Raw genomic sequence first — 24,746 nt, 5'->3', positions numbered from 1 at the left:
GGAGCTGGGAAACTGGGGGTGGAGAAGGGGTGGAGGTGGGCTGAAGTCCGGCAGGCGAACGGATGGGGCCATGATGGAGGTCCTTTTAAACGAAGGCTTGCTCGCTGATTGGATAAGCTGGAGGCACAGTCTGATGCTGATAGGCTGGAGTGGAGGTGCTCGACGCAGCGATTAGATGCAGGTGAGGCTGAAGCAGGTCTTCCGGTCTGAATTTACGCCTAGGCTTCATGAGTAAGAAAAGTGAGGTCTTTTGTCCGAGGAAAAATGTTTGTCATTTCCGAAATATTGATTGTTCAAGGAAAGAAAAATACTCTGGATATCGGAAATGTTCATTTTGACAAGGAAGAACAAATTATGGATACCTGCGCGACATATTCAGCCTGCTGATTAAATTATATGTAAAAATATTAGAATTGTAACATTTATTTTTAACAGTACAGTTAGATTTATATATATTTTTATATATATATAAGATGATTATTTTGTATGTATTTTGTTACTAATGGTTAGTTTTTGAAATATATAATTCATTCATGTGAGTACTGTACTGTAAATAAGTCCATCAAGGTGATTGTTATCATTTCTTGAAGATTTTTATGCATCTTCAAGAGAAGAACAAACATTTTGTGATTGTTCTGACTTTCTAGCACAGAAAACAAACAAGCTTCTGCTGCTTTAAAAACACATCTTTAAGTAGAATCACATATGAATATTTAACTTGATTACACTTGAATATTGAAGCTGAAAAGGGGAATTCTTGTGGTGGTGAGTTTGGGTGGCCAGAGGACGTGGGAAGAAGTCGAACCCAAATTATAAACCACTTCTCGTGCTGGTAATCTGTCAAAAATCCCCTCTTGTCTGAAACAAAAGGATCTTGGTGTCATAAAAAAAACTTACATAATCATAATAAAGTTTGGTTGTGTCAACTCCTCTCTGAGGCGTGAAGGCTTGGTGAGTTCATGGATGGGTCAGCTTCAAAAGGTTTAATCCAGCTGAAATTCTTTTTTCTGCAGGTTTGATGATTTCAGAGAAGCTGCAGATAGAGTCAGGTGTTTTACACCCACTTGTGTTTTAGAAAGTAGTATTTTTCATTTCGACTTTATCAAACTCATTCAAGGATGTGGAGGGATTTTTGGCTCACTCTTCTTTCCAATGTTGCTTTAGTTCATTAAAGTTTGCAGACAATTATTTCTGCTCAGCTCTCCTAAAGACCCACCACAGCAATTTAGTCAGATTAAGGTCTGGATTTTGACTGGACTTTTGCAGCACTTTGATTCTTTTCTTTTTGAGCCATTCTGTTGCAGATTCTCTGCTGTGTTTGGGATCATTGTTCTGTTGACCCAGTTTGGTCCAATCCTCAGCTGTCAGACAGATGGTCTCACATTTGACTCCAGAATCCTTTGGTCTACAGAGGAGTTCATGGTCGGCTCAGTGACTGCAAGGTGTCCAGGTCTTGTGTCTGCAAAACAAGCTCAAATTGTCAACCCTCCTCCACCACATTTGATAGCTGGTTTAAGGTGCTTGTGATGAAATGATGTGTTTGGTTTTCACCAATCGTGCTGCTTTGTATTATGGGCAAACATCTCTGCTTTGGTTTTATCTGTCCAAAGGGTTAGGGAAGTGCGGATCATTCAGATGAAACTTTACAAACCCAAGTCATTCTGTCATGTTCTCTTTATGTCCTGAACATGCTTGTTCAGTCTTTTTCTAATTGTCCTGACATGAACTTTGACCTTTGCAGTGACTATGACCCCATGAGACTCAAACTCTTTCTTTTTTTCTCTGAGACTCTTTATTTTGTTCAGTTTCTAAGAGAACTAAGTAGTCTCACGATGTTGTTTTTAAATGTTTATCTTTTATCAGAAGCAAATTAGGTTTCCATCAGTTGCCATGGTGACACGCCTGAGTGAGATGTAAAGAAGCTTCATGGCTCCGAAAAGTGAGAGTTAAACCTCTAAAAGCCATTAATCCTTTTATCAGACTACAGGCTCTTAAACAAGCCAAACACTAAACTGAAGCTTTAAAGCTCCCCAGTTTTGGAAATCATACTGGTTAAAGTCAATTTCTCCATGCACAGAACAAATTGTGACCTTCAGTTCTCACTAGATTTCAGCTTCCCATTCCTTCAGACAGGTGGTTATTAACAACACTAATATAAACAATGGGAGTTTGGAAACTGAACACAAATGCTAAGAAAAAACAAAAGAAATTTTAACTGATTAAGTTAAAAAAAAAAGAGAACATAAACTAAATGGTAGAAAACCAGGTACTGATGGCAACTGAAGACCAGTGTGGAATAAACAATGCACGAACTTCAGCTGAAAGGCCAAATACCTAAACTGACTGAGTTTTATCATTTATCAGTTTTTAAATCCAGTTTATTTTCATATAGTGCCAGTTTATAACTAAAGTTATCTCAGGGCACTGTACAAAGAAAAAACAAGTTCAAATCATAAATCCAAATTTAGATCAAGATTTAAGTCCTATATAGAGTCAGTTTCAACCGAATAATAATACACTCCCATTCAATACATAATAAATACCAATATATATATATAAATAAATAAAAAAGTTGTCCATCTAAAGATGCCAGCAGATTGCGTTAAATCCTTCATCCTAAGTTCATATATAACAAATTCTCAGACTCTGATTGATCCGAGTCTCTGAGAGCACCTAAAGGCTCTTTTGGTAAAAGTTTGATCCTCCCTTTGGAGGATTTTGAAGTTCAGTAGAGGACTACAGTTCAGGAAGATTGTTTATTTACACAGATCACAGGGTCTGTCTCATTTCCCTGCAAACATATACACACACACATATATATATATATATGTTTGGCTTCAGTTTTGAAACATTAAGTGTATTGAAACCAGCTCTGAAACCACCTCTGTGGTTTTCCAGAGTTTAATAAATTATTTTTTCTTTATAAGTTCCGTCACCTTGACTTCGCTCTTGGACAATCTGTTCTCTTATCAGTTGTGCTTTCTGTTTCTCTGACTCACCTGGGTTTAAGTTGGAATTGTCACACCTGCGACCATCTGGTCTTTGTCTTCCTCAGTATGCAGAAAACAGCCCCAGATTTCTTTTGTTTATGATCTCCCACTGCTGAAAAGCGTAAGGCAGGCAATAATGTTTTTGTGTCCCTGTGCATATTTGTGATTTCCCGTCTGTTTGTTAGCAAAAACTTGTTTTATAGTCTGAACCACAGAATGGATTTTGATAATTGTTGATTGTACATCTACAACTGAATAACTTTTAGAGTCAACCTAATTCAAAATGGCCATCACAGCCTGCTGATGATAGCAGACATAAAAATGGCTGTAACTCATCCAACTTCGCAAATATTGAGTTCATTTGTGATGGTAGCTGAGAGTCATTTCCAGTACATACTTTGAACACTACAGATCTCACAATATTGAGTGTGATCACCTCATAATGTTATTTTCAAGGTTTGATAAAAATGGCTACAACTCCATCATTTCGCAACATAAGTTAATTAAAACTCTGTCAGGAAAGCTTTTCATCCAAGGAATGTTAGGTCTTAAATTATTATTTTGTTGTCTTTATGTACAGTAATTGACTTCTGCTGTTGAAGTTTGTTTGTGATCTGTTCAGTTGTAGCACTAAAAGTTTATATTCATCATCAATTTGCAGGGTCTCACCTTGTCTAGAAAAAAAATCTTTACTTGAACAAATTACACTTTGTAATTTTATTGATGTTCAAAATTTCATCCAGCAGTTGGTAGACAGGTTAGAAGCATTTTGTAAATAAATGTTTATTCATACAAGTGTTTCATGGTTGGTTTCATTATAAAGAAAAGATAGAAGATGGATGCTGCACCACCTGAAAGTGCAAAAGAAATTACTTGCTATTATTTTTATGAGTCAACCCTAAAATCGATGTGAGGAGAATGTGAGCATACTGTCATAGTTTTGGTGTTTTTTTTGATGGTTTTTCTGGTTCTTGTTCTGCTGTGTTTGTCTTTTGGATTTGTGTTCATGTCTTGTCATTTTCACCTCCCCAGTAACCTGCCACGCCTCCTTCTCTCATTTCTTGCTGTTCAGTTACTTTCCAGTTTCTCATGCCACACCCACATTACCATGACTACTTAATCACTGCCATCATTTTCACCTGTTTGTTATCACTCACCTGTGCCCATTTTTCTCCTGATCCTCAGCCTTCATATACCGGTCTTTGCTCTTCATTCCCTACTGGGTCATTCCGTTTTGTCATGCTGGTTGTCTCCTTGTTCATTGCCTTGCCTTCATTCTGGATTTTGTTATTGTTTGTGTCTGCTGCCACGCCAGCCTTTTTGTTTTGGTAATATTTACTTTAATAAATTAGTTTTATTTTAAAAGAAACATGAGTCTGCGCTCTGGGTTCACCTCTGTCTCCACGCCTTATGACACATACTGTGTGAGCACAGCAGACCTGTTGGCTGTTGTTTTAAGTACAAAAGTGGCTTTTTATTAATCTTAATATACTTTTAGTGTTCAGTTTATGTGCTGAAAGTGGACAAATTACATTAAGACACCATATAAAATGACCCGGTTCAGTATCATTTCTAACATTTGGGTTGAACGGCGCAGATCTATTCTCCTTCTGAGGTTGAATGAGTCACAAACTCTGCTGTTTTATAAGAGGAAGAAAGCATGCACACAAACACACACATGGAAGGCTTTCACATGACATTAGAGGTTCATTCAGCCGCAAGAAGCTTTCAAGGTCTAATGATGAAAAGAGAAACTCTCACAGATGATTTATCACCATTTACCTGGGAAGTTTCTGTTTTATTTCCACAAAACCTTCATCTTTTACCCTCAGTCATACCTTAATCTGACTCTCTGCAGAGTGAATGGAGTAAAGTTCCATATTTTAATTTATTTTCAGCTGAATTACATTTAAAACTCAATTATTAATGATGGTGAACTTTTGGCTGTTTTTAAGCAGCTCCAACCTAAATAAAACCTGAACTTTGAAAACATTGAGTCCCTAAATGACTGTTCGACATTTTGCCTGACAATTGGGATTGATTGTGAAACAAAAAGGCCCTTAGGAAAAGACCTCCCCCCCGTCTCCCAACACACACACACACACACACACACACACGCGTACACACCAGAGAAGAACACTCAGATCAAGTGAGACGCTCATTTTCACAAACCACAGAGTCACTGTAATCAGATCTGTAATCAGAAAGTAATTATTTGAAGTGATTTCGTAAGTTTTGATTATTTCCCATCATTTTTTGATCTTGTTGGAACTTTTTTGACATTTTGTTTCTCTTTGTGCTGGTTTTGTTATATCTTTTGGGTAATTTTTTACAAGAAAGCCTTGGAAAAAAAAAGCTGAGGCACTAATTTGTAAAACCTTCCAGCTAAATGAGGATGTACTTACTTTATATCAAATGAATACATTTTCTTCCCTGTTGGACACAAACAAAAGGTCTGTTTGGTTTATTTTATTTTATTATTTTAAAGACATTTTCTCAGCTGATGTTTGCATGTTGATTTTACTCAGAGGTATTCAACTTAAGTTGTAAGTGGGGCATATATAAAAAATATTGGGGATTTGAGGGCATTCACTGAAAGATGAAGGCAGATAATTATTTACCTGAGTTTGTGTGTGTTAGTTCATAGGTGTGTTCATAACTAAAATATCTCATGAAACATTGAACAAATTAAATGAAACTCTCAAAAAGTACTTATTGGGATAACATCTGCAACTGATTAACTTTTGGAGTCAATCCAGGACTTGATGAGCGCCCTTTTAATATTAGCCAACACAAAAATGACTAAAGCATCAGTTTCAGGGTTTCAGTTTTTAGCTAATATTTTAATATGACAGTCATTTACAAAAGATACTTTGAGAGTGACATCTTGCGATATTGCTTGAGATTGCTGGTGTAGATTCTCAGTCATCCAGGATGTGTTAAATCCAAAAATAAACAAACAAAAAAAATTCTATTCTATAACTTATGATGTTTTGTTTCCGATCTGGGGAGATTTCTCAATTTAACAAACTTCCAAGCTTTTAAACTGCATGAGATGTCAAAAAGCAAAACAAACATATTTATCTCTTACGTTGCTGGAGTATCTGAGAAATTCGGAAGGATTTTCTCCAAACACAACAACCCGGTACATTTCAAACCCAACAGGACTCTCAGACAGAGGCTGGTCCACCCTGAGGACAAAACACCCGAACACAAACTGAGCGGTGTGGTGTCTGCAGTTCAGCGCAGCGAGGAATGTCCAGATCTCTTTACTGGAGAAACTAAACAGCTTCTCTGCAGATACATGACTCAACACAGGTGAACAATTCTTCAGGGCATGACTCGGCTGTTCACCTACACCTCAAGGATAAGGGACACTCTTTTAAGAACTAAAATGTTCCTACTTTGGACAGAGAAAACAGATGGTTTGAGAGGGGGTTGAAGGAAGCCATTTGCACATGTCAGCTGGTTGGGCCAATCAGACAGCTGCTTACAGGTGTGCATGTTTATCCCCCCCACCACTCTCTGTTGTCAGGATTTACCAATAATTGTCTGTTTGACAGATGCAGACTTCTGTTTGCTTAATAATGCTCCAGGTATACAAGTATTGTATTGTGTATTTTCAGCATCATATCTGAAAATAATAACTACTCTTTTTCTCAGACTTGTCTTTGAGAGATATGGTTACACAGATACAGTTTTGAGTTTATTTGACTATTTTTTAGATATAACAAAGTTTTAACAGATTCAAACAGACATTAAAAGGTTTTATCAGATGAAATAAAAAAATATAATCAAGTTTCCTAAATTTCTGCAGAACCAATTCAGAGAGCTGTTCTTTCTATCATTGTGTGATAATTCAAAGTGCTTTCATGCAGATAAGAGTTGAAAAACAATGTTTTTAATTTATCAATTTGAGGAAAGTATTAACCTTGTCTGAAAGTCAAAAGAAGCCAGTGATCTGAATTTTCTCCAGAGATTTCCTTCTCAGTTTGACTCCGTCTGATCCTGTTAAAAACAACTGACTCTGTGCTCACATGAAACATTTTAGCCTCATTTCTGTGATTCTTTGTGTCGGATTCCTTGTGTGTGTGTGGAAGAAGTTTGTGGCTGAGTGCCGAACTGGCAGACTGCACATCCATCCATCCAATCCATTTTCTTTACCCGCTTCTCCTTTCCGGGTCGCAGGGAGCTGGAGTCTATCTCCAGCAGTCACTGTGCGAGAGGCGGGGGGACACCCTTGACAGGTCGCAAGTTCATCACAGAGACACACAGAGACAAACGAGACAAACAACCATTCACTCGCTCACACCTAGGGACAATTTAGAGTTCAGACTGCACATCAGATTTTAAAGTTCTATTGTAGTAAAAAAAATGTTTTTTTAAAAGTTAGAAATCTTGATACCACTACATATTGTTACAGCAGGTATTTGTGTGTCTGCTTCATTTGGTTAAAAAACTGAAATTGCTCAGAATCAGGCGGTGAGCTTTAAGCATATTTAGAATAGTTTAAATTACTGTGATGTCCTCATCGTTATAACACATTCTCTGATACCCCTTTCTAGAAATAAAAACCATCACACCGGTCTGACACTCTGCACGTTATCCCAGTCCTCCATGTGACACTGAAGTGACGTGTCGACCATGACAGCCCCATAACATCCAAAGCCGTCAGCATCTCAGGACAAATCTCATCCATCCCTGGTACCCTTCGACTGAGGCACTTTTTAATTACCCCGGTGACCTCTGCTATAGTAATAGACTCACCTTCCCCTAATTCCTTAGACTCTTCCTCCTAAAAAAGTGGACTGGACTGTGTGTGAGCCAGCTGATCTGAAAAGAGTCAACAGTTCTTTATGAGTTTGTTCATACAGTTTATCAGTCTTTCCTGTCTCACACTTTTAAATATCTTTTACCACACTTTGGATCAACTGCAGACCAGATAAAGAATAATTTAAAGCCTAGCTACCTTAAAGGGATGTATGTCACCCAGCACCTGTCATTTCAGAGTTTCAAACTAAGATCATCTTATATTGAGAAATGACAGAGTTGTAGCTATTTCGGTCAAACCTTGAAAATAACAAGCAACATCACTAGCTATCACGCTCAGAGTATGCGTTGAGGATGATTATCAACTATTACCATATTAAATTTTAGACTAATATCTGTAAAACTGACTGAAATATAGTCATTTACGTAATTGTTTAAAGTAAGTTGGTTTGGTTGGGGCAGCCATCTTAAACTGGGTTGACTCCAAAAGTTATTTCATAGATGTGCATTCAGTGATTACTTTCTAAGAGTTTTGTTCAAACTTGTCCAGTGGTTCATGAGATAAACATTAATTGTATTCAGACAGGACTGTAATTACAGTGAGGCAGTAATCTGGGTCAGCTGCATGTAGGAGAGGTACACGGTGTGAACGTGTTGCATATGTTGCAGGTCCCAGGTGAAGGGACAGGCAGGCAGATACAAATAACCTGTTTTAACAGGAAACACGAGTGAGTCACAGGAGACGGTGTTGTCTTGCTGGTAGCTCTCCTCTGAATGGAGGGGCTTTTTCTACACAGAAATATTGCACCGTCAATCCCGTAATGTCCCACTTCTGCCATCTAGCGGCGAACTTTGCTACTGCGTGCCATTGCTCCAAAAATGTGAAAACAGAGTCAAATCCTAAACTAAAATAACAATTAAACCAAATAAATGTGACCACACTTAGTGGGGGGTCACACATAATTAAAAGCGGTGACAGAGTTCTGCCTGCTGTGAGCCAATGGTGTTAGCCAGTTTCCATCCAGCTGAGATTTTCTCCTGCAGACAGTTTCGGTAAATAAATCCACATTCGCAGAGCGTTGCCTTCTCTCTGAAGAGGTGCATCCCTTTTTTTTAGAACTTTATTAAAACTGAATTTAATTAATTCACATTTGAGCATATAATCAGATTTATATTTCTCAAGACCCTTCTGTTTGCTCCGGAGGCGGTTCTGGTTACTTTTTAAATAATATTTCTTCTCCTTTTTCCTCATGTTACAGTGTCTTTTTTTTTTTTTTAAACAAGTCAAAGCTCTTATTTGCATGAGATGCAAAGTGAACATAAATGTCAGGAAAGGAAACAAACCCAGAAGCAGAAACACACAAAAAGGTTAATGAAATTTATAGGAAGATAAAGAAGCTGCAAGTAAATGTCAGATAATCTAAAGGAATAAATAATGCCATGAAAGGAAAAAATAATAAGATGAGTGAAAAGACGAACACTGTAGTTAGATAAACCAGCAGAAAAAAATTAAAATAAGACTTTTTAAAGGCATGGGAACATGTTCTACAGTTAGGGTGATTTTATGGACTAGTTTATACTTTTATTACTGTAAACTATTAACTTGTCAGTTTTCCAGACATACTCAAATGGACTAAAGTGAAGCTTTTTGTGTGGCAGCCAGCACGCCTTGTTTTTGTCATTACTGAATAACCGCAGATGAAGCAGATCTCTGTTAACTGGACCTCTGCTGATCGTTGGGACATTTTATGAGCAGGGGTAAAGCTGAAACTCTGAATTTTTTGTGACAGGCTACGCTATCCTCTATGTGCAAGAGTTAATCTCTCTAGAGAATTATGATTCCCACAGCAAAAAAAACGAAAGAAAACCAAATGATGAAACGGAAAACATTTTCATATTTTCACAAGTTTTGCACTAAAACGCAACGTGTGCACATCCCCATTTCTGTGTCAAACACACAAGAGTAATTATGCACATACTTTAGGAACAGTTGCATATTTCCAAAAAACAAAGGAATAGCTAAAAGCAACAGAGGGCTAACTAGAAGCAAAAGGTAGCAAAATGCTAGCTAAAAGTTCAAAATTTAAAAGTCATACAATGCATAGTATCAAAAGACTAGTAAGAAGCTGAAAGAAGCAAAAGGCTAGATAAAAATAAAGTTAAATGTCCTGAAATGTAGAAAAGTTACAAAAACCAAAAGTCATAGCAGCCATCTCCTGAGTGAGCTGAAAGTTTAAATGTATGAATGGCTAAAATAGCATGAAGTATGCAGAAGTAGTTGGATTGCAAAAAATGTAAGGAAAAATAAAAAATTGGAAAAACAGCACGAATGCTGACTCAGTATTTGCACAATACAAACATACAGTATTTAATGCCCAAGTTAATGTGTATGAGTTATTCAGAATCTCTTTTTCAGTTTTATTAATTGTCCTTTCTCTGGAACTGCTCATAGTTTTGTCAAATGTGTTTTATCATGTGTTTGTGACTGTATCTGGGCCATCAGGTTGGTTTGTGTCCTTGGCTTTGTTGCATCCTCTCCTGTCATAAAGTGTCACACTTTGTCATCATCATGATGATCGCCGCCGTCAGCGCATCCTGCACAAGTCGCTTGTTTGAAACCCCAAGCACCAAGCAGATTAGCACACATTTAAACATCGGATGTGCAGCATTTGAACAGGTTTTATGGGTCAGTGCCGGAGCTGTGAACCATCAGCATCACACATGAGTGTTTCATATTAATGTTGTGGCAGGTGAGTGTTGCTGTTTGATGTGTGTGTAGTTTAAAGTCAGGTGTTGCAGCATCACACTCAAATGAGCTGTGAATGCTAATCTGTTAGGACATCTTCGTTTAACACAGTTAGAATCTCAGGACTCCTGGTATTTTTACAGTCGATTTAGAGATTTTTCTGGGCCAAATGTTTGCGTACAGGTGCTTTATTTTCAAACACCAGAAAAAAAGTAAAGAGGATGATGCTCCAGTGGTCCTCTGCTTTGTACCACATGAGAATCAGGCTGGAACAGCTGCTCCCAGTTATTAAAGACCTAAACGTAGGTTCACACATGGATACACTTGAGATGAAGGAAAGTCTTTGAGGATCAAATATGTTCAGAGGGTCTAGAGTTTGACAACAAATGCATGAGACAATCACTGAACTAATTAAAAACAAAGCTCCTCAAAGAAAGATTGGAAAGGCTTTGCAGATTTCATCCTCTACAGATCAGAATATCATAAAACCATTCAAGGAGCAAGTCTAAGATGGATAGCAGTGATCTCTGATCCTTGAAACAGTATCAAGAACGAGTCATCATCAGCACATTTTTGAAGGTGGTGTCAAATTCTTTGGTTGTCTGTCTGTCTGTCTGTCTGTCTGTCTGTCTGTCTGTCTGGATGGATGGATGGATGGATGGATGGATGGATGGATGGATGGATGGATGGATGGATGGATGGATGGATGGATGGATGGTCTAAAATCCAAAAAAAGAAGCTCCAGCTCCAAATGTTCAACAAAAATAAGTTTACCCCAACCACAATAACAAGAAACTTCATGAACATTGTATCTAGTCTTAAGCAGGGGAGTGGTAGCATCATGCTCTTGTCTGGTTGTACAGCCAACAGCCTGTTCTGTGGTTTTGGGTTCTTCTTGGTGCGTAATTTGAACAAACCCTTGGAATTCATTACCTGCCTGCCTCCTGTTGTGTACTTACCTCCCCTCTTGGTTTCTAAACAGACCACATTCTTGACACCATGCTTGAGGACCACAAGTGAGGGCTGGAACACTAAAACTTTACCTTTCAGCTCAGCTCCTTGTATACGTCTAAGTGAAATTTTTCTGAATGAGTGGAAGATTTGGAGGATACAAGAGACATTGCTAAGCAAGATTCTGTTGCATGTTTAAATACTTTTATTAAATCAGAGTGACTTTAAAGTAGAATTTTTCATGTCCCATCATCTGTGGAGAATATTTTTAATTACTGCGCGACAGAAGAAAAAAAAAAGATTTGAAAAGGTTAATTAGAAACACTGATGTACATGACTGGAGAAGATAATAACATTTCACTGGAAATTATTGCAGATAGCTGATCATTAACGAGGTCTGTAAATGTGAAGGCTTTTCACTGCGGTGAATGATAAAATGTCATCAATCTGAAGAATGTTTTCATCTCTCCTGCTGCTCTGTGCTGATATAACCTCGGCAGATTCCCTACAACAGTGGTCCGTCCTTCACCAGCAGCAGCTTTCAGAGCCTGAAAGAACATTAAAAAATTGACAACATGGTTCAGAATTTATAAATACAATGTTTGAAGATCAAGGTACATTTCAGATAATCATTTTGACATCCATATTTTAATGTGTAAATGCTGATTCAGCATTGTTTCCTGTTGTTGTTGTCTTCGTATATTGCATATCTAATTATATACTGTAGTTTAGCTATTCATATATCAAAAAGTTAAACTCAATTAGGTATTGGGTACTATGGCTATTGTTTTTGTAATGTTTATATTTTTCAGAAAATTTATTGTATTTACAAATATTTCCATCCCATTCATCCATCTATTTTCTTTACCCGCTTCTCCATTCCGGGTCGCAGGGAGCTGGTGTCTATCTCTAGCAGTCCCTGTGTGGGCGGCAGGGGACACCCTGGACAGGTTGCAAGTCCATCGCAGGGACACATAGAGACAAACGAGACAAACAAACATTCACACTCTCTACAAATATTTCCGCAATACAAATACACTGAGATCTCTTCAATTCCTACAAAAACATGGTTCTTTTTAAATCTGCTTCAGCATACTTGGCCTGTTTATTTGTCTTCTTATGTTCATGCTATTTTTAGCTTTTAGCTACTATTCTGCTACTTTTAGTTAGCATTTTCCTACTTTTAGCTACATATCTGCTGCTTAATTTAGCCTTTTGTTACTTTTAGCTTTTAGCTAGTCTGTAGCTACTTTTATCTTCCAGCTAGTCATTTGATACCTTTGATTAACCTTTTAGTTAACCTAATAGCTAATGTACCTTTTAGCTATTTTAGCTTTTAGCTAACCATTTGCTGCCTTTAGCTAGCTTATTTCTACTTTTGGCATTTAGCTAACGTTTAGCTCATTTTAGCTTTTAGCTAGTGTTCTGCTTCTTTCATCTTTAACAACTTCTTCAGCTTCTTCAGCAATTTTCAGCAGTCGGTCAGGACACAGCATTCACAATTTCTCTGGTCTAAAGTTAGTTTTTAATTGTGAAGGTTTGCATTTTACTTCTAATTTTGCATTCCATGTTAGAGTTCATAATTTTTGATATGAGGTCATGAATAAACCTGCAGCTGCATCACATCTGCGTGCACTTTTGGTTTTGTTTTGCAGGTGGCGATGGCGCCCGATGCCTCGTTCCCATTCCGGACTGTTGATGTTCCTGACCACGCCCACTACACCATCGGCTCTGTCATCCTCGCCATCGGCATTACCGGCATAATTGGGAACATCCTGGTTATATACGCTTTCAGCAGGTACAGAAGGACTTCCTGTGACCAAATAAGGTCACAGTTTTTGCCGTGGTGTTGCTGGTATCCAAAAACAAAAACATCTGCTGTTAACTTAAAAACCTTTATGATCAACAGGTTGGTTAATGGTACAATTTGAACTAATTAATTGTTTAATTGTGATTTAGGCAGGTGGCGAACATATTTGTTTATCTTCATACATTGGAATATGAAATACAAATATTGAAAGAAAGCAAAGAGAACAGCAAATTTCTGAAAAATTTAAGGGTAAATATTTTTTTTTCTCTTTTTTAATGTTTTGCGTTCAAGAAATACAGACAAATTGACATGAAGAATCCACAAATTAAAAAGTTTAAAAGTTAGGTTGGTAAACACATTTGGACTTTTGTTCACAAACCTTCAAATCTATGAAAACCAGAGAGATGTTGTTGTCTCTGAGTGGGTTTAATCAGAAACTTTTGCTGAAAGAAAGCTCAAAGATCAAGACGACTCCATCAGTCCAGCTGTAACAAGCCACCCACCTTCAACCTTTCATTGAGCAAACTCTCACTCTTTAATCTTCCATCGCTGCACAGAAAAGTTCTTTTGTCTGACAAAAATAGTTTCTGAACTCCTTTGAAGAAGCTTCTTTATTTAAGATGGACCCGCCTGTTGATCGGTACATTTCCAGGACAAGTGCTGATCCGTTTTTGATGGAAAACCGACCTGTTTTATAATAGTTCTATCAATTAAATGTGGAGCTTTAATGTTTTAAATTCTTCCTTCAAAAAAGGTTTTACATCAGCTTTTTACATCAGTCTTCTTCACATTAAAGTTTGATTTGATGCCAGAAAAAAATGTAAAGATTGTTATTTACATAGTAAAAAAATCCTCATCTGGAAACAACATGAAGTGTTCTAATATTTACGAAGGTTTGATGAATTTTTTGTTTTAAACTTGCACAAAATACCAACCTTTGTCATGGTTATTGGTATTTGTGTAAGCTTCTGTTTTGTTTCTGGTTTTCTGTTTGTTTCTGTGTTCATGTTTGCTGTCACTATTCACTCCTCCCCAGTCAATCTTTTGCCCCTGATTATCTGCCACGCCCATCTCCACCTGTAAGTCATTGTAATCACTCACCTGTGCCCACTTCCCATAATTATCCCCTGTGCATATAACCTAGTCATTTCCTCTCACACACCACTGGATCATTCCGCTTTGTCTGCTGTTGCCATGTCATGTTTAGTCCTGCCCTGTTTCTTGTTTTGGATTTTATTATCGTTAGTTTTGCTGCCTCGTCAGCCCTTTGTTTTGTCAGTTTATTTAAGTTAATAAATTAGTTTCCTTTAACATCATGCCTCTGCGTTCTGGGTTCGCCGCCATATCCCCACCTTCTGACAACCTTTAAAAGTTACTAAAAGTTTTAAAGCTTCATTTAGGAGATGAAAGGCTACTTTTACTTAAAAAATTTCTTTTTAAAAATGCATCTCTGTCTTGATGTTCTGCTCCGGTTGAAGTTTCAGAATGAACACTGGATTGTTTGTTTATGTTATGACATGCATATATATATATATATATATATATATATATATATATAATTGCAAAAATTAGATAAAATTGATTAAACTATAATAAAAATTTGGATTACAGTTTTGTTATTAAGGTTGTTGACATGTAAAATAAAAATGAGGGGTCCCAGAATTGAACCTTGTGGAACACCAATCACACCTTTATTATATATTTACTGTATACTATTTAATAAATATTTTAAATAATAAATAAATGATAAATGTTACATCATAAAATATTATTTATTATATTTACTGTAGTGTATATTTCCTTGACTACTTGTTTCAAACTACCAAACAGAATAATCCAAATCCCACCGTAAGAAGTTCCAAAATGTTGAACAGGTCAAAAATAAAAAGCTGCAGCTAGTTAATTTCTTTAGGTCATATTTAACAACATAAACAAACAACCTGTAAGGATGAACGAACTAGAGAAACTGATTATGTATTTAACTGGTCATACAATGCATTATTGCAGCTCACTGCTGATGTTTCCTGCAGGAGTCGCAGTCTGCGGACACCAGCCAACATGTTCATCATTAATCTGGCCATCACCGACCTGCTGATGTGCATCACCCAGTCACCCATCTTCTTCACCACCAGCATGCACAAGAAGTGGATCTTTGGAGAGAAAGGTAGAAATCAGAACAGCACAAATAAGATTTGTGAGCACCTCGTTATTTGTCAATACATGAGGAATTATATGTTCTGTGAAATTGCAGTGGTAGTGATAAATGATGAATGACTGCTGAAATTTACTGAAAAAGCTCAAACTAACTTGTTGAAACTAAAAGATGCAAAACACTTACCGAAAGCTAAAAGTAGCAGAACAGTAACTAAAAGCAAGAAATAGCAGAATAGTAGCTAACATTTAAAAGTAGCAAAAGTATCCAGAAGTACAGTAGTTAGACTGCAAAAAAGTACAGAAAAAGAAAAAAAATACAGGAAAACAATCATGTGAACACTGCATCATTAAATATATGTTGAAATAATACAAAAATACACCCCTAAAAAATATGATTTGTAAAAGAAAAAAATGGTAGTAAAAGACAGACATAGTTTTAGAGAAGCAAACAAAAAAAGCAGGAAATAAATCAGTTTATTAGAATTTTTTGGCATATCTTTAGCCATTTATATATAACCTTTTCATGAAATTACCTGTGTGTCTGTCTGTTAGCAAAATATGCAATATTCCACTGGATGGATTGTACATCCAGTGAGTACTTTCTGAGAGTTTTAAAATTTGAATTAAAATTTAATAATAAAAAGTATTTTAAAGAGGTTGAATCTCTAAGATGTAAAGAATGGTAGATGGACTGTTTTTATATAATGCTTTTGTAGCCAGTCAAAAATCTGAACATTAAATGAATAAGAAATGAAAGCAGCTTAGTCAAAAGGATTTAAGAAGTCAGACTGAACTTGTTTGTTCATTCAGATCTGAATTTAAGCTCAGAGTTAAAGTAACTGACTGATGCAGCAGCTTTTTATTTCTTTGTGTTTAATAAGAAAATCAATAAGGTTCTGCTGTGAATCAGCTTTTTATCATTTCAAAGGTCCTTTTTTCATTTGAACTTCAGCTCAACAAAAACAGACGTGTTGGTGTCTCAGTCTGCAGAGCGACAGTCTGAGGGCCTTTTTTTAAATCACAACGAGCAGGATGGAAAAAAACAGAAGTTGTTTATTTTACTCTGTGTGTTGGTTTAAAAGAAAAAAGATAAATTCTTCTTCTCTCTGCAGGTTGTGAGCTGTACGCTTTCTGCGGAGCTCTCTTTGGGATCTGCTCCATGATCACACTGACCGTGATCGCCATTGATCGTTACGTGGTCATCACGCGACCTCTGGCCTCCATAGGTGTGTTGTCACGGAAACGGGCCCTCCTCATCCTCATGGCGGTCTGGGTGTACTCACTTGGTTGGAGCCTACCACCATTCTTCGGCTGGAGTGAGAACGCACGTCCACACACAACATTACACTTGTGAACCATTAAAAAAAAGATTGGCTTTTTGAGCTCCTTTGATATGTTTTTATTGGAATACAAATAACTTGAATAAATAATGACAACAAAATTGTGTCAAAATTGATGCATAAAATGGCTTATTTTTTTTAAATTGCTTTATTTAATAAGGTAACATACAAAAGATAGAGTTAACTTATCCTTAAAAGTGTAATAATGTATGCAGCAGGAATTTTTTTTAATTAAGATTTTTTTTTGTCCCCTATACGGATCAAAGTAATTTAAAAATAAGGATTAGCCAATACCAAGTCTTAATCCAATACTTGCATTATTTAGCTTTTTTATAGCACAAGGTTGCAGATTACATACCATAAATACCATATTTTCTCGACTATAAGGCACACTTAAAAGCCTTCAATGTGCTTTGTAATCTGGAGCACCTTATATATGTAAGAAGTTATAATGTTTTAGTACGACTTTGATAAACTTCAAAGCTGCACCGCTTGTAGCATTAAGGCTAAGTTATAGTCACGGTGCGCGGACCTGAGCGAGCGGTGGAGGTGTTTATACTTGACGCTTACGTCGGTGCAGTATGCTTCTGTGAGTTTTGAACCATTTAATTATCTTTGTGATCTCTCACAGAGGGATCATATAAATGCTGATACAGGCGAACCAGCTCTGCTAGAGCACCGAAATCGACCATTTTGAATGGAGCGTGGTGTGCGTGGTCCACGCAAAGTTACGAAAATTGGGAGGTGCACGATGATACGCCTTACAGTCTGGTGCGCTTTATATATGACAAAAGTTCGAAAATGGACAATTCATTGACAGTGCGTCTTATGATCCAATGCGCCCTATAGTGCGGAAAATAAGGTACATTAAAGTTAATAATATCATTACCGTACCTTTCTTTAGTATTCCCATAAGCATTAGCTTATGGTCCAGTTGCCTGTTGCTGTTTAGCAACCCACTGATCACAACTGTCTGGTTGCCTGTTGCTGCTTGGTGGCTCGTTGCTGTCAGCTGACCTGCTGATCACTTCTGTCCAGTGGCAAAGATCTGGCTAATTAAAAACCAATCGGATTGTTTTTCTGTATGTTAATGTTTCTCTGTCTCATCAGGCGCGTACGTCCCCGAGGGCCTGCTGACTTCATGTACATGGGACTACATGACCTTTACCCCGTCGGTGCGAGCGTACACCATGCTGCTCTTCATCTTCGTCTTCTTCCTGCCCCTTTTCATCATCATCTACTGCTACATCCTGATCTTTCGAGCCATCCGCATCACCAACCAGTCAGTTTAACTTTGCTCTGAATCCTTTTTCTCCTCCTTTTTGTTTGACTAAAACCAGTGATGGGGAGAAAGAACACATCTTCGATCTTTTTCATCTAAAGTTAAAGATTTTTTACACAAACGTTGTCAGTTTTAGTTTTCGTGGCAATTCTTGGATAATCTGTTGAAAGTTGAAATATGTCATGGTTAAAGTCTAATCTAATAATGTGGAAACCTAGATTTGCATTATGTATATTGAATGAACCGTGTCCGATCAGCATTTGTGTATTTCTCTGTTTTCAGGGGTGTGGGGAAGTTTAACGGCAGCACCTACAGTTACAGCAGCACTCGAGACATGGGAAAGAGTTTCAACCGGCTGCAGAACGAGTGGAAGATGGCAAAGATCGCTCTGATCATCATACTGCTCTACGTCATCTCCTGGTCGCCGTACTCCACCGTCGCACTTACCGCCTTTGCTGGGTAAAACTCTCAAAACTATCAGGTCAAAAAACTGCAGTTCCCGAAGTTTAACTGTTTTACATATTTTACACATGTTACATCAACGACCTTCGAAGTCACACGTTAAATTCAAATGTATGATAACAAATTTACAGAGCAGAAGCTTTAAAGTGGCATCCATGATCAAAATTAGTTAATCAGTGATTTGATTTTCTGTTGCATCAGATCTGATAAAGTTGCCAGTAAATGTCAGATTTTATTGCAAAACTGTTTTTAGTCTCATTTACATTTTGGTCAAATAAAAATCCTTTTGTTTGCTGTGTTTTTTTCACATCTCACTCAGAGCTGCAAATGGATGTACAGAGAATATGCTACAGACTCACTGTGAGCAGTTTTATTCAGATGGAAATTAAAGGTCCTTAAAGGTTTTACCATTGTCCATAGTAAATACAACAAAGTTCTTTTAAAAGATCTTAATATTCTGGTCAAACTTTTTATGTATAATAAAATACTATGTAAAAAAGTTCTCCTAAACTATATCAAATGTTGCCGTTTGAAAGTGTTTACTCCAGTAGTTTTCCAAATATATTGATGTGCAATTCTGAACTGTGGGTACGCACTCAATGCAAACAAAGCACTTCGTTGAAAACCATGTGGAAGCTATGGTTACATGATCAACCTACATTAGGCTGTATGTGTAGTTAAACAAATATGGTAAAACTGCAAATGTAGAATGTCAGAGAAGACCTTTAGGTGGACACATGTGAGGGAAACTGCTGGTAAACGTAAAAATAAATAAATAAAATAAAGTAAGAGAACTATCAAGAATGAACATCAGGGATCAAGCAGGGCAGTGGAGCATCATAAGTACAGAGCTCAGCTTACAAATACACAACTTTTGCAAAACTGCTAGACTACTAAGGGCCCATGATTTTATTCAATTATTCATATGCTTCATTGGCTACAACAGAAATTGTTTTTTTTTTTTGGCTTTGAGTAAATTTAGAATACTATGATGCACATCCCTGGTGTAGAAGTGAAGAAAAGGTGAAAAAAATGACAGGAGAGTCTGAAATACCTTAAGAGCAGCATTTTGTGACTGGCTTGAACAAATTTGCCTCTTGTTTTCCAGAAAAATAAGTGAACTCATTTTCAAGTCTGTTTTTAGTTTTGATTGTTTTAAAAACCTATCTGGATACTTTACTCAACAAATGTGAGCACAAGTACGTACCAATAGGTACTTATCAAAATTGTTGGACTTCTCCATCCCAAACTGCTCTTCCATGGACATCGGCATCGTCGACCTGTTTTCAGTCGCTTTGTTTGTTTTTGTAGATAAACAAAAGCATGTAGAAGTTGGCATCTGGTCACAAATTTTGCTCACAAATTAATTTTTAAGAACACATTAACAAGTAATATTAAAAATGTGCAGATTTTGTTTATTACTTTATGATTTTATTTTTATTTTTTTGGCTAGCCTTTCTGAAGTTGCAATGAATACTTTATAAAATCAAGTTTTTTTCAAAAACATCTATCAAACTTTATGAATCAGCTGAACAAACATGTCATTTCAGCAGTGAGGCTCTTTTTTTGCTCCTGACAGATTATTAAAATATCTATGGTTTTGAATCTTAGTGAACAGAACCAAATGGACTTTTTCTGGTTCTTTCTGCTGCAGGTACGCAGACGTGTTGACTCCCTACATGAACTCTGTTCCTGCTGTCATCGCAAAGGCCTCGGCCATCCACAACCCCATCATCTACGCCATCACACACCCAAAGTACAGGTAATAACCTCACAGTGTCTACAGGTCCACTTAACCGTTAACTGTAGGGTTAGGACATGGGTCAAAGGTCAAAGGTCAGCTACCGAACCAGCTCAAATCATCTGGTCTTTTAAAGTTTGATTATTCACAAAATGTGTTGGTTTTTGATCATCCATTTTGAGTCAAAAGTATAAAACATGTTTAAAAAATGCCTTTTTCAGTCCATTTGAGGTCCCCCCCCCCAACATTTTCTTTTAACTGTTACTTTAAATCATTTTTCAAAATAATTTTTAATTTTTGAGGTTACACAAAATTAAAATAATCCATAAAAAGACTTGCTGTGTTCCTAAGGTTAGACCAAGGGTTAGACCAGAAATGAGAAATGAACACAAACCATACTTTACAGTAGGCAACCCTGGTCCTCGAGTGCCACTATCTTTTTTCTCAGTTCCAACACACCTGATTTGAATCAGTAGGTGATTAACAGGCTTCTGCAGAACAAGAAGAGGTGATTTACCCACTAAATCAGGTGTGTTGGAGCAGGGAAACAAGTAAAACATGCAGGATTGTGGCACTTGAGGCCCAGGATTTCCCACCCCTGAGTTAGATGACAAAAAAAATGTTGCTCTAGTTTGTTACTGTTATTACTCCTTGTCAGCAGAGGGCGATGGTGTGACAGCATTGAGCAGAAGAGACTGTGTTAAAAAGATGAAGAGAGGAATGGAGAACTAGACCTGGGTTCTGTACAATGGATTGTCAGTACTGGTTCTTGACAAAAGTTTTGATGGTTAACCCATTGTCCCCTCTTTTATTACAACCACCACAATAAGATGCACTAAATATTTATTGGTATTTACTCTTTTTATTAACATCAAAGTTAATTCAGAAATGGATCATAACAAACATTTTAAATGTCTTTTTTTTCTGACCAGCAATTGTAAAATGTTTAATGTTGTGTTTTAGGATGTTTCAAATATCTAAATTAGAAAAGATTATACCTGAAAAATGTTTGTATTTTTACATTTTAAACTCCTAGGGTTTGTTTTTATCTATTTATTTATTTTTAAGGCACATTCACTCAGTCTTCAAATGGTGGCCAAAGTTGACCTTTAAAAAACAGCTAAGCCAAGTGCAAAAACTAACATTCTTGTTTTCTTCCTCTCTTCAATGATTTAATAATTTTATAGTCATCAAATTCAAACAGCAAATCTCTGCTGTATCTGTAAACTGTAATACAAGGTAGTAAAACAGGTCTGTTTTGGGTTTATTACGTTTTAAGTTTTATTTTGGCTTTAATCCTGGATATTTGACTCCATATTTTAACGTGATCAGAGCTTGGTGAACCATCAAACCGATCAGGTCTTTTAAGGTTCTGTCATCATTAATCTCTAACACCTCAGCTAAAATAATCACTTCTCAGTTAACCTAGATGTTAAGTGGGTTGGAGAGAATTAATCACAAATGACAGCTTAACGCAGGACACTGGCTGTTTTAAGTTTTTCAACCTGCAAGAGTTTAAAAAAAAGACTCCATATTTCCATGTATTCAACAACAAAAATGCTATATTGTTGACCTTGAAGATGAAGAAATAAACCAAGAATTTTCAAAAAGCTAATTATAAATGGTGTGTAACTTCATTTTTATGATAGAACAAATAGAATCTTTTGTTTTTTTCCTAACCCTAATGTTATATTATGATGTTCTAAAAAGGGTTTGGTTTAATTATTGGGAGGAAACAAAGATGTCTGATAAGAAAAAAAACAAGAAAATAATGTGGTTGTTTAAATTGATGATACTGCCATCTACTGGCCTGGCATGGTTATATCATTATTTATATGAGTGCACTAGTCTGAAAGGAAAATATGTTTATAAAAAGACCTGAAGGAAATCTTGAAGTAATAACGTATAGACTTATATCTTGTTTTTTTTTTTTTTTTTCAGGATAGCATTAGCCAGGTACATCCCATGTCTGGGCACTCTGCTCTGCGTCCGTCCACGTGACCTTCGCTCGACCAGCAGCAGCTTCGTATCGACACGTCGCTCCACTCTGACCAGCCAGAGCTCTGACATCAGCAGCCAATACAAGCGTCCGAGTGCCCGAAAATCCCGTCTCTCCTCCGCCTCCGACAGCGAATCAGTGAGTTCTAAGCTTCAGGGTTTAACCAGGTAACAAGAAGGACCTTCAAAATATGTTTGATGATGTTCGTGTTTTCCTCTGCAGGGTTTGACAGACACTGAGGCCGACCTGACCAGTTTAGGCTCCCGACCAGCCAGCCGCCAGGTTTCCTGTGACATCAGCAGAGACACTGCCGAGTTGCCCGACATCAAACACTCCTCCAGCTTCAAGTCCAAGTTGAAGAACCACGACTCGGGCATCTTTGAAAAGGTAAAGCCCTGTCAGAGTCATGTAGTAGGTATCAGATCTGGTGTTATAGTCATCTGTCTTTTATTGTGCATATCAGCTTTGTTCCCTCCAACATCCAAAGCCTTCAGAGATTTAATGTCATCAACAGTTTTGTTCTTGGCCACTTTGTGGAGTTAATAGCCTTTGTATAAATGTCGCTCCCGGCAGGTTTCTAGCACACCTTTAGGTTGTAAGTTTCAATGAAACTCTGGGTCTTCTATCAGTATCTATTGGGGTTGTTGCTGCTGCACCTTTTGGTTCATCTTTACTTTTTTAATATGGGCACTATCAGGAAAAACAATGCAAATGAAGTCAAGAGATGTATCTTTGTCTGCATGGAGGTTGTCAACAAAGACCAGATGTTTTACATGATTTGTAAGAGTCTCAGTGTTGGCCTCTGCATATCTGATTCAGCATAAAGCTTCCCAACCAATGCCACACAGCAAGGTGGAGCGGCACCAGCTTCCCATTAGAAGTTGAATACAAACTGAACACAAAGAAATGGAACAATGAAAATGGGATCTTGATAATATTTTTCTCTGTTCGGTTTCTGATTAAACGTGTGTAGTTTTCCTAGATGTGCACAAACATTGATGCTAACTGGGGTTGGTTTGAAGTACTAAAACTGCCAAAATTATTTTACACCCTTTTTTCAGAAGAAAGATGCACGCAGTAATTTCCAGTAAATGGAGCTATGGCTCAGAAACATCTAATGTAGGCTCCATGAACAGGTTTCCGTTTGTCTTGCTGGTAATAAATGTAATTCAATTTAGGAATAGTCAATTTTTGAAGAAAATGTCTTTGATAGCTTACATCAAATCAAATGTGTTTTCTCCAGACTTCCTTTGACACCATTTCCATGGGAGGAGTCAGTGAACGCAACAGCTTTTCAAACGTGAGTTCAAAATGTTTTGAATTATTCATTACAAATTTTAAACACTGGTAAATAAGGGAGTTTCTGATCTGGAGCAATTACATCTCTTCTTTAATCTAGTGGACACTGATCCAGTAAGAGGACTGCAGACCATCTCAACCATCTTCATCACAAAATAGCCTCAAGTTAAAACAAAATAAAACTACCTTTATAAAATCTATGAAAATCTTCATTTTGAAAATAATTGAATGTAAATAAGTATATATTAGTATTCCATTCAAAATATTGCATTTCTAAGATCAAACTGCTCAATATTTGCTCACAGTTGCTGGTTTGAAGAAATCAAACATTAAGAGACATTTCTTTTTACCTGATAAGTGAACTATGCTTCCAATTTATCAAACAGGATATTCTTACAACTTTGTCAGCTAGCCACATATGACCTGTCAGTTTTAGCTTCAAGTCTGTGAAAAAGGGCTAGTCTTTCTCCAAGAAAATATATTAACTGTCCAATGAAAATGGGTTGAAACTGTTTCCATGTTTTCATCAATTTTCCAATGTGTGGGTCTTCAATAACTTTGCCTGAACCCCATTTTACCCTATGACTTACCCCTGTCACTATATTGTTTTACATTGATCCCAAAAGCTAGGAGTGTGGCTCTTTTTGTGATGCAGAGGGTGAAGAAATGGTAGGACTGCAAAAACAGCTTTATCAAGTATATATTTCAAATTGAGTGTTGTAAAGTTTTTTTTCCCAGAATATTTACAATAAGACCAGTTTTTCATTTATAGATAGAAGGATGTTATGCTGATAAGTATGTGGTGAAATACAGAAAAATTTGTTTACAGTCTATTATACTTACAACAGACTGATCCACCTGTGGTATTGAAGATGACAAGGCGAGGCTTGGCAGGATTCAGGACCAGCACACTTAGACAAAGTTTTAAAGTGTTTATTGTTAACGGACCAAAAGCAGGATCAAAGTCTCTGAAATGGGCACTCACGTGACCGCCTGGAAGCGAGACCGGAACTGGTAAGTCCTTCGTAGCTTGATAGCTCGTAGCAGACAGACATGTCTGAAAGGGGCTGAGGCAAGAGGGAAAGTCCAGGTCCAGGCAGAGGGTCGATACCGATGAGTCAGAAAGCAGAAGCCAAATCCAGTAAGGGAGAATCCAAGGGGCGAGGTCCAGAAAGGCGAGGCGAGAACGGTAACCAGTAATC

At 37.1% G+C, this 24,746-nt stretch overlaps 1 protein-coding gene across 1 annotated transcript in view; it reads left to right on the top strand.

The window, feature by feature from the left end:
- Nucleotides 1-13,118: 13,118 nt before the first annotated feature.
- LOC108247400 (melanopsin-A) overlaps nt 13,119-24,746 on the top strand; it is a 21,970-nt gene continuing 10,342 nt past the window's right edge. Inside the window, exons 1-9 of the mRNA XM_017435497.3 lie at nt 13,119-13,255; nt 15,298-15,431; nt 16,534-16,737; nt 17,872-18,043; nt 18,326-18,502; nt 20,160-20,267; nt 22,188-22,383; nt 22,468-22,632; nt 23,489-23,545. Of these exons, the coding sequence (XP_017290986.1) occupies nt 13,119-13,255; nt 15,298-15,431; nt 16,534-16,737; nt 17,872-18,043; nt 18,326-18,502; nt 20,160-20,267; nt 22,188-22,383; nt 22,468-22,632; nt 23,489-23,545 (1,350 nt within the window). The remainder of the gene's footprint in view (nt 13,256-15,297; nt 15,432-16,533; nt 16,738-17,871; nt 18,044-18,325; nt 18,503-20,159; nt 20,268-22,187; nt 22,384-22,467; nt 22,633-23,488; nt 23,546-24,746) is intronic.

The sequence above is a fragment of the Kryptolebias marmoratus genome, linkage group LG22, assembly GCF_001649575.2.
Source record: "Kryptolebias marmoratus isolate JLee-2015 linkage group LG22, ASM164957v2, whole genome shotgun sequence".
In the NCBI taxonomy this organism is placed as follows: domain Eukaryota; kingdom Metazoa; phylum Chordata; class Actinopteri; order Cyprinodontiformes; family Rivulidae; genus Kryptolebias; species Kryptolebias marmoratus.
This window is presented reverse-complemented; position numbering and strand designations above follow the sequence as displayed.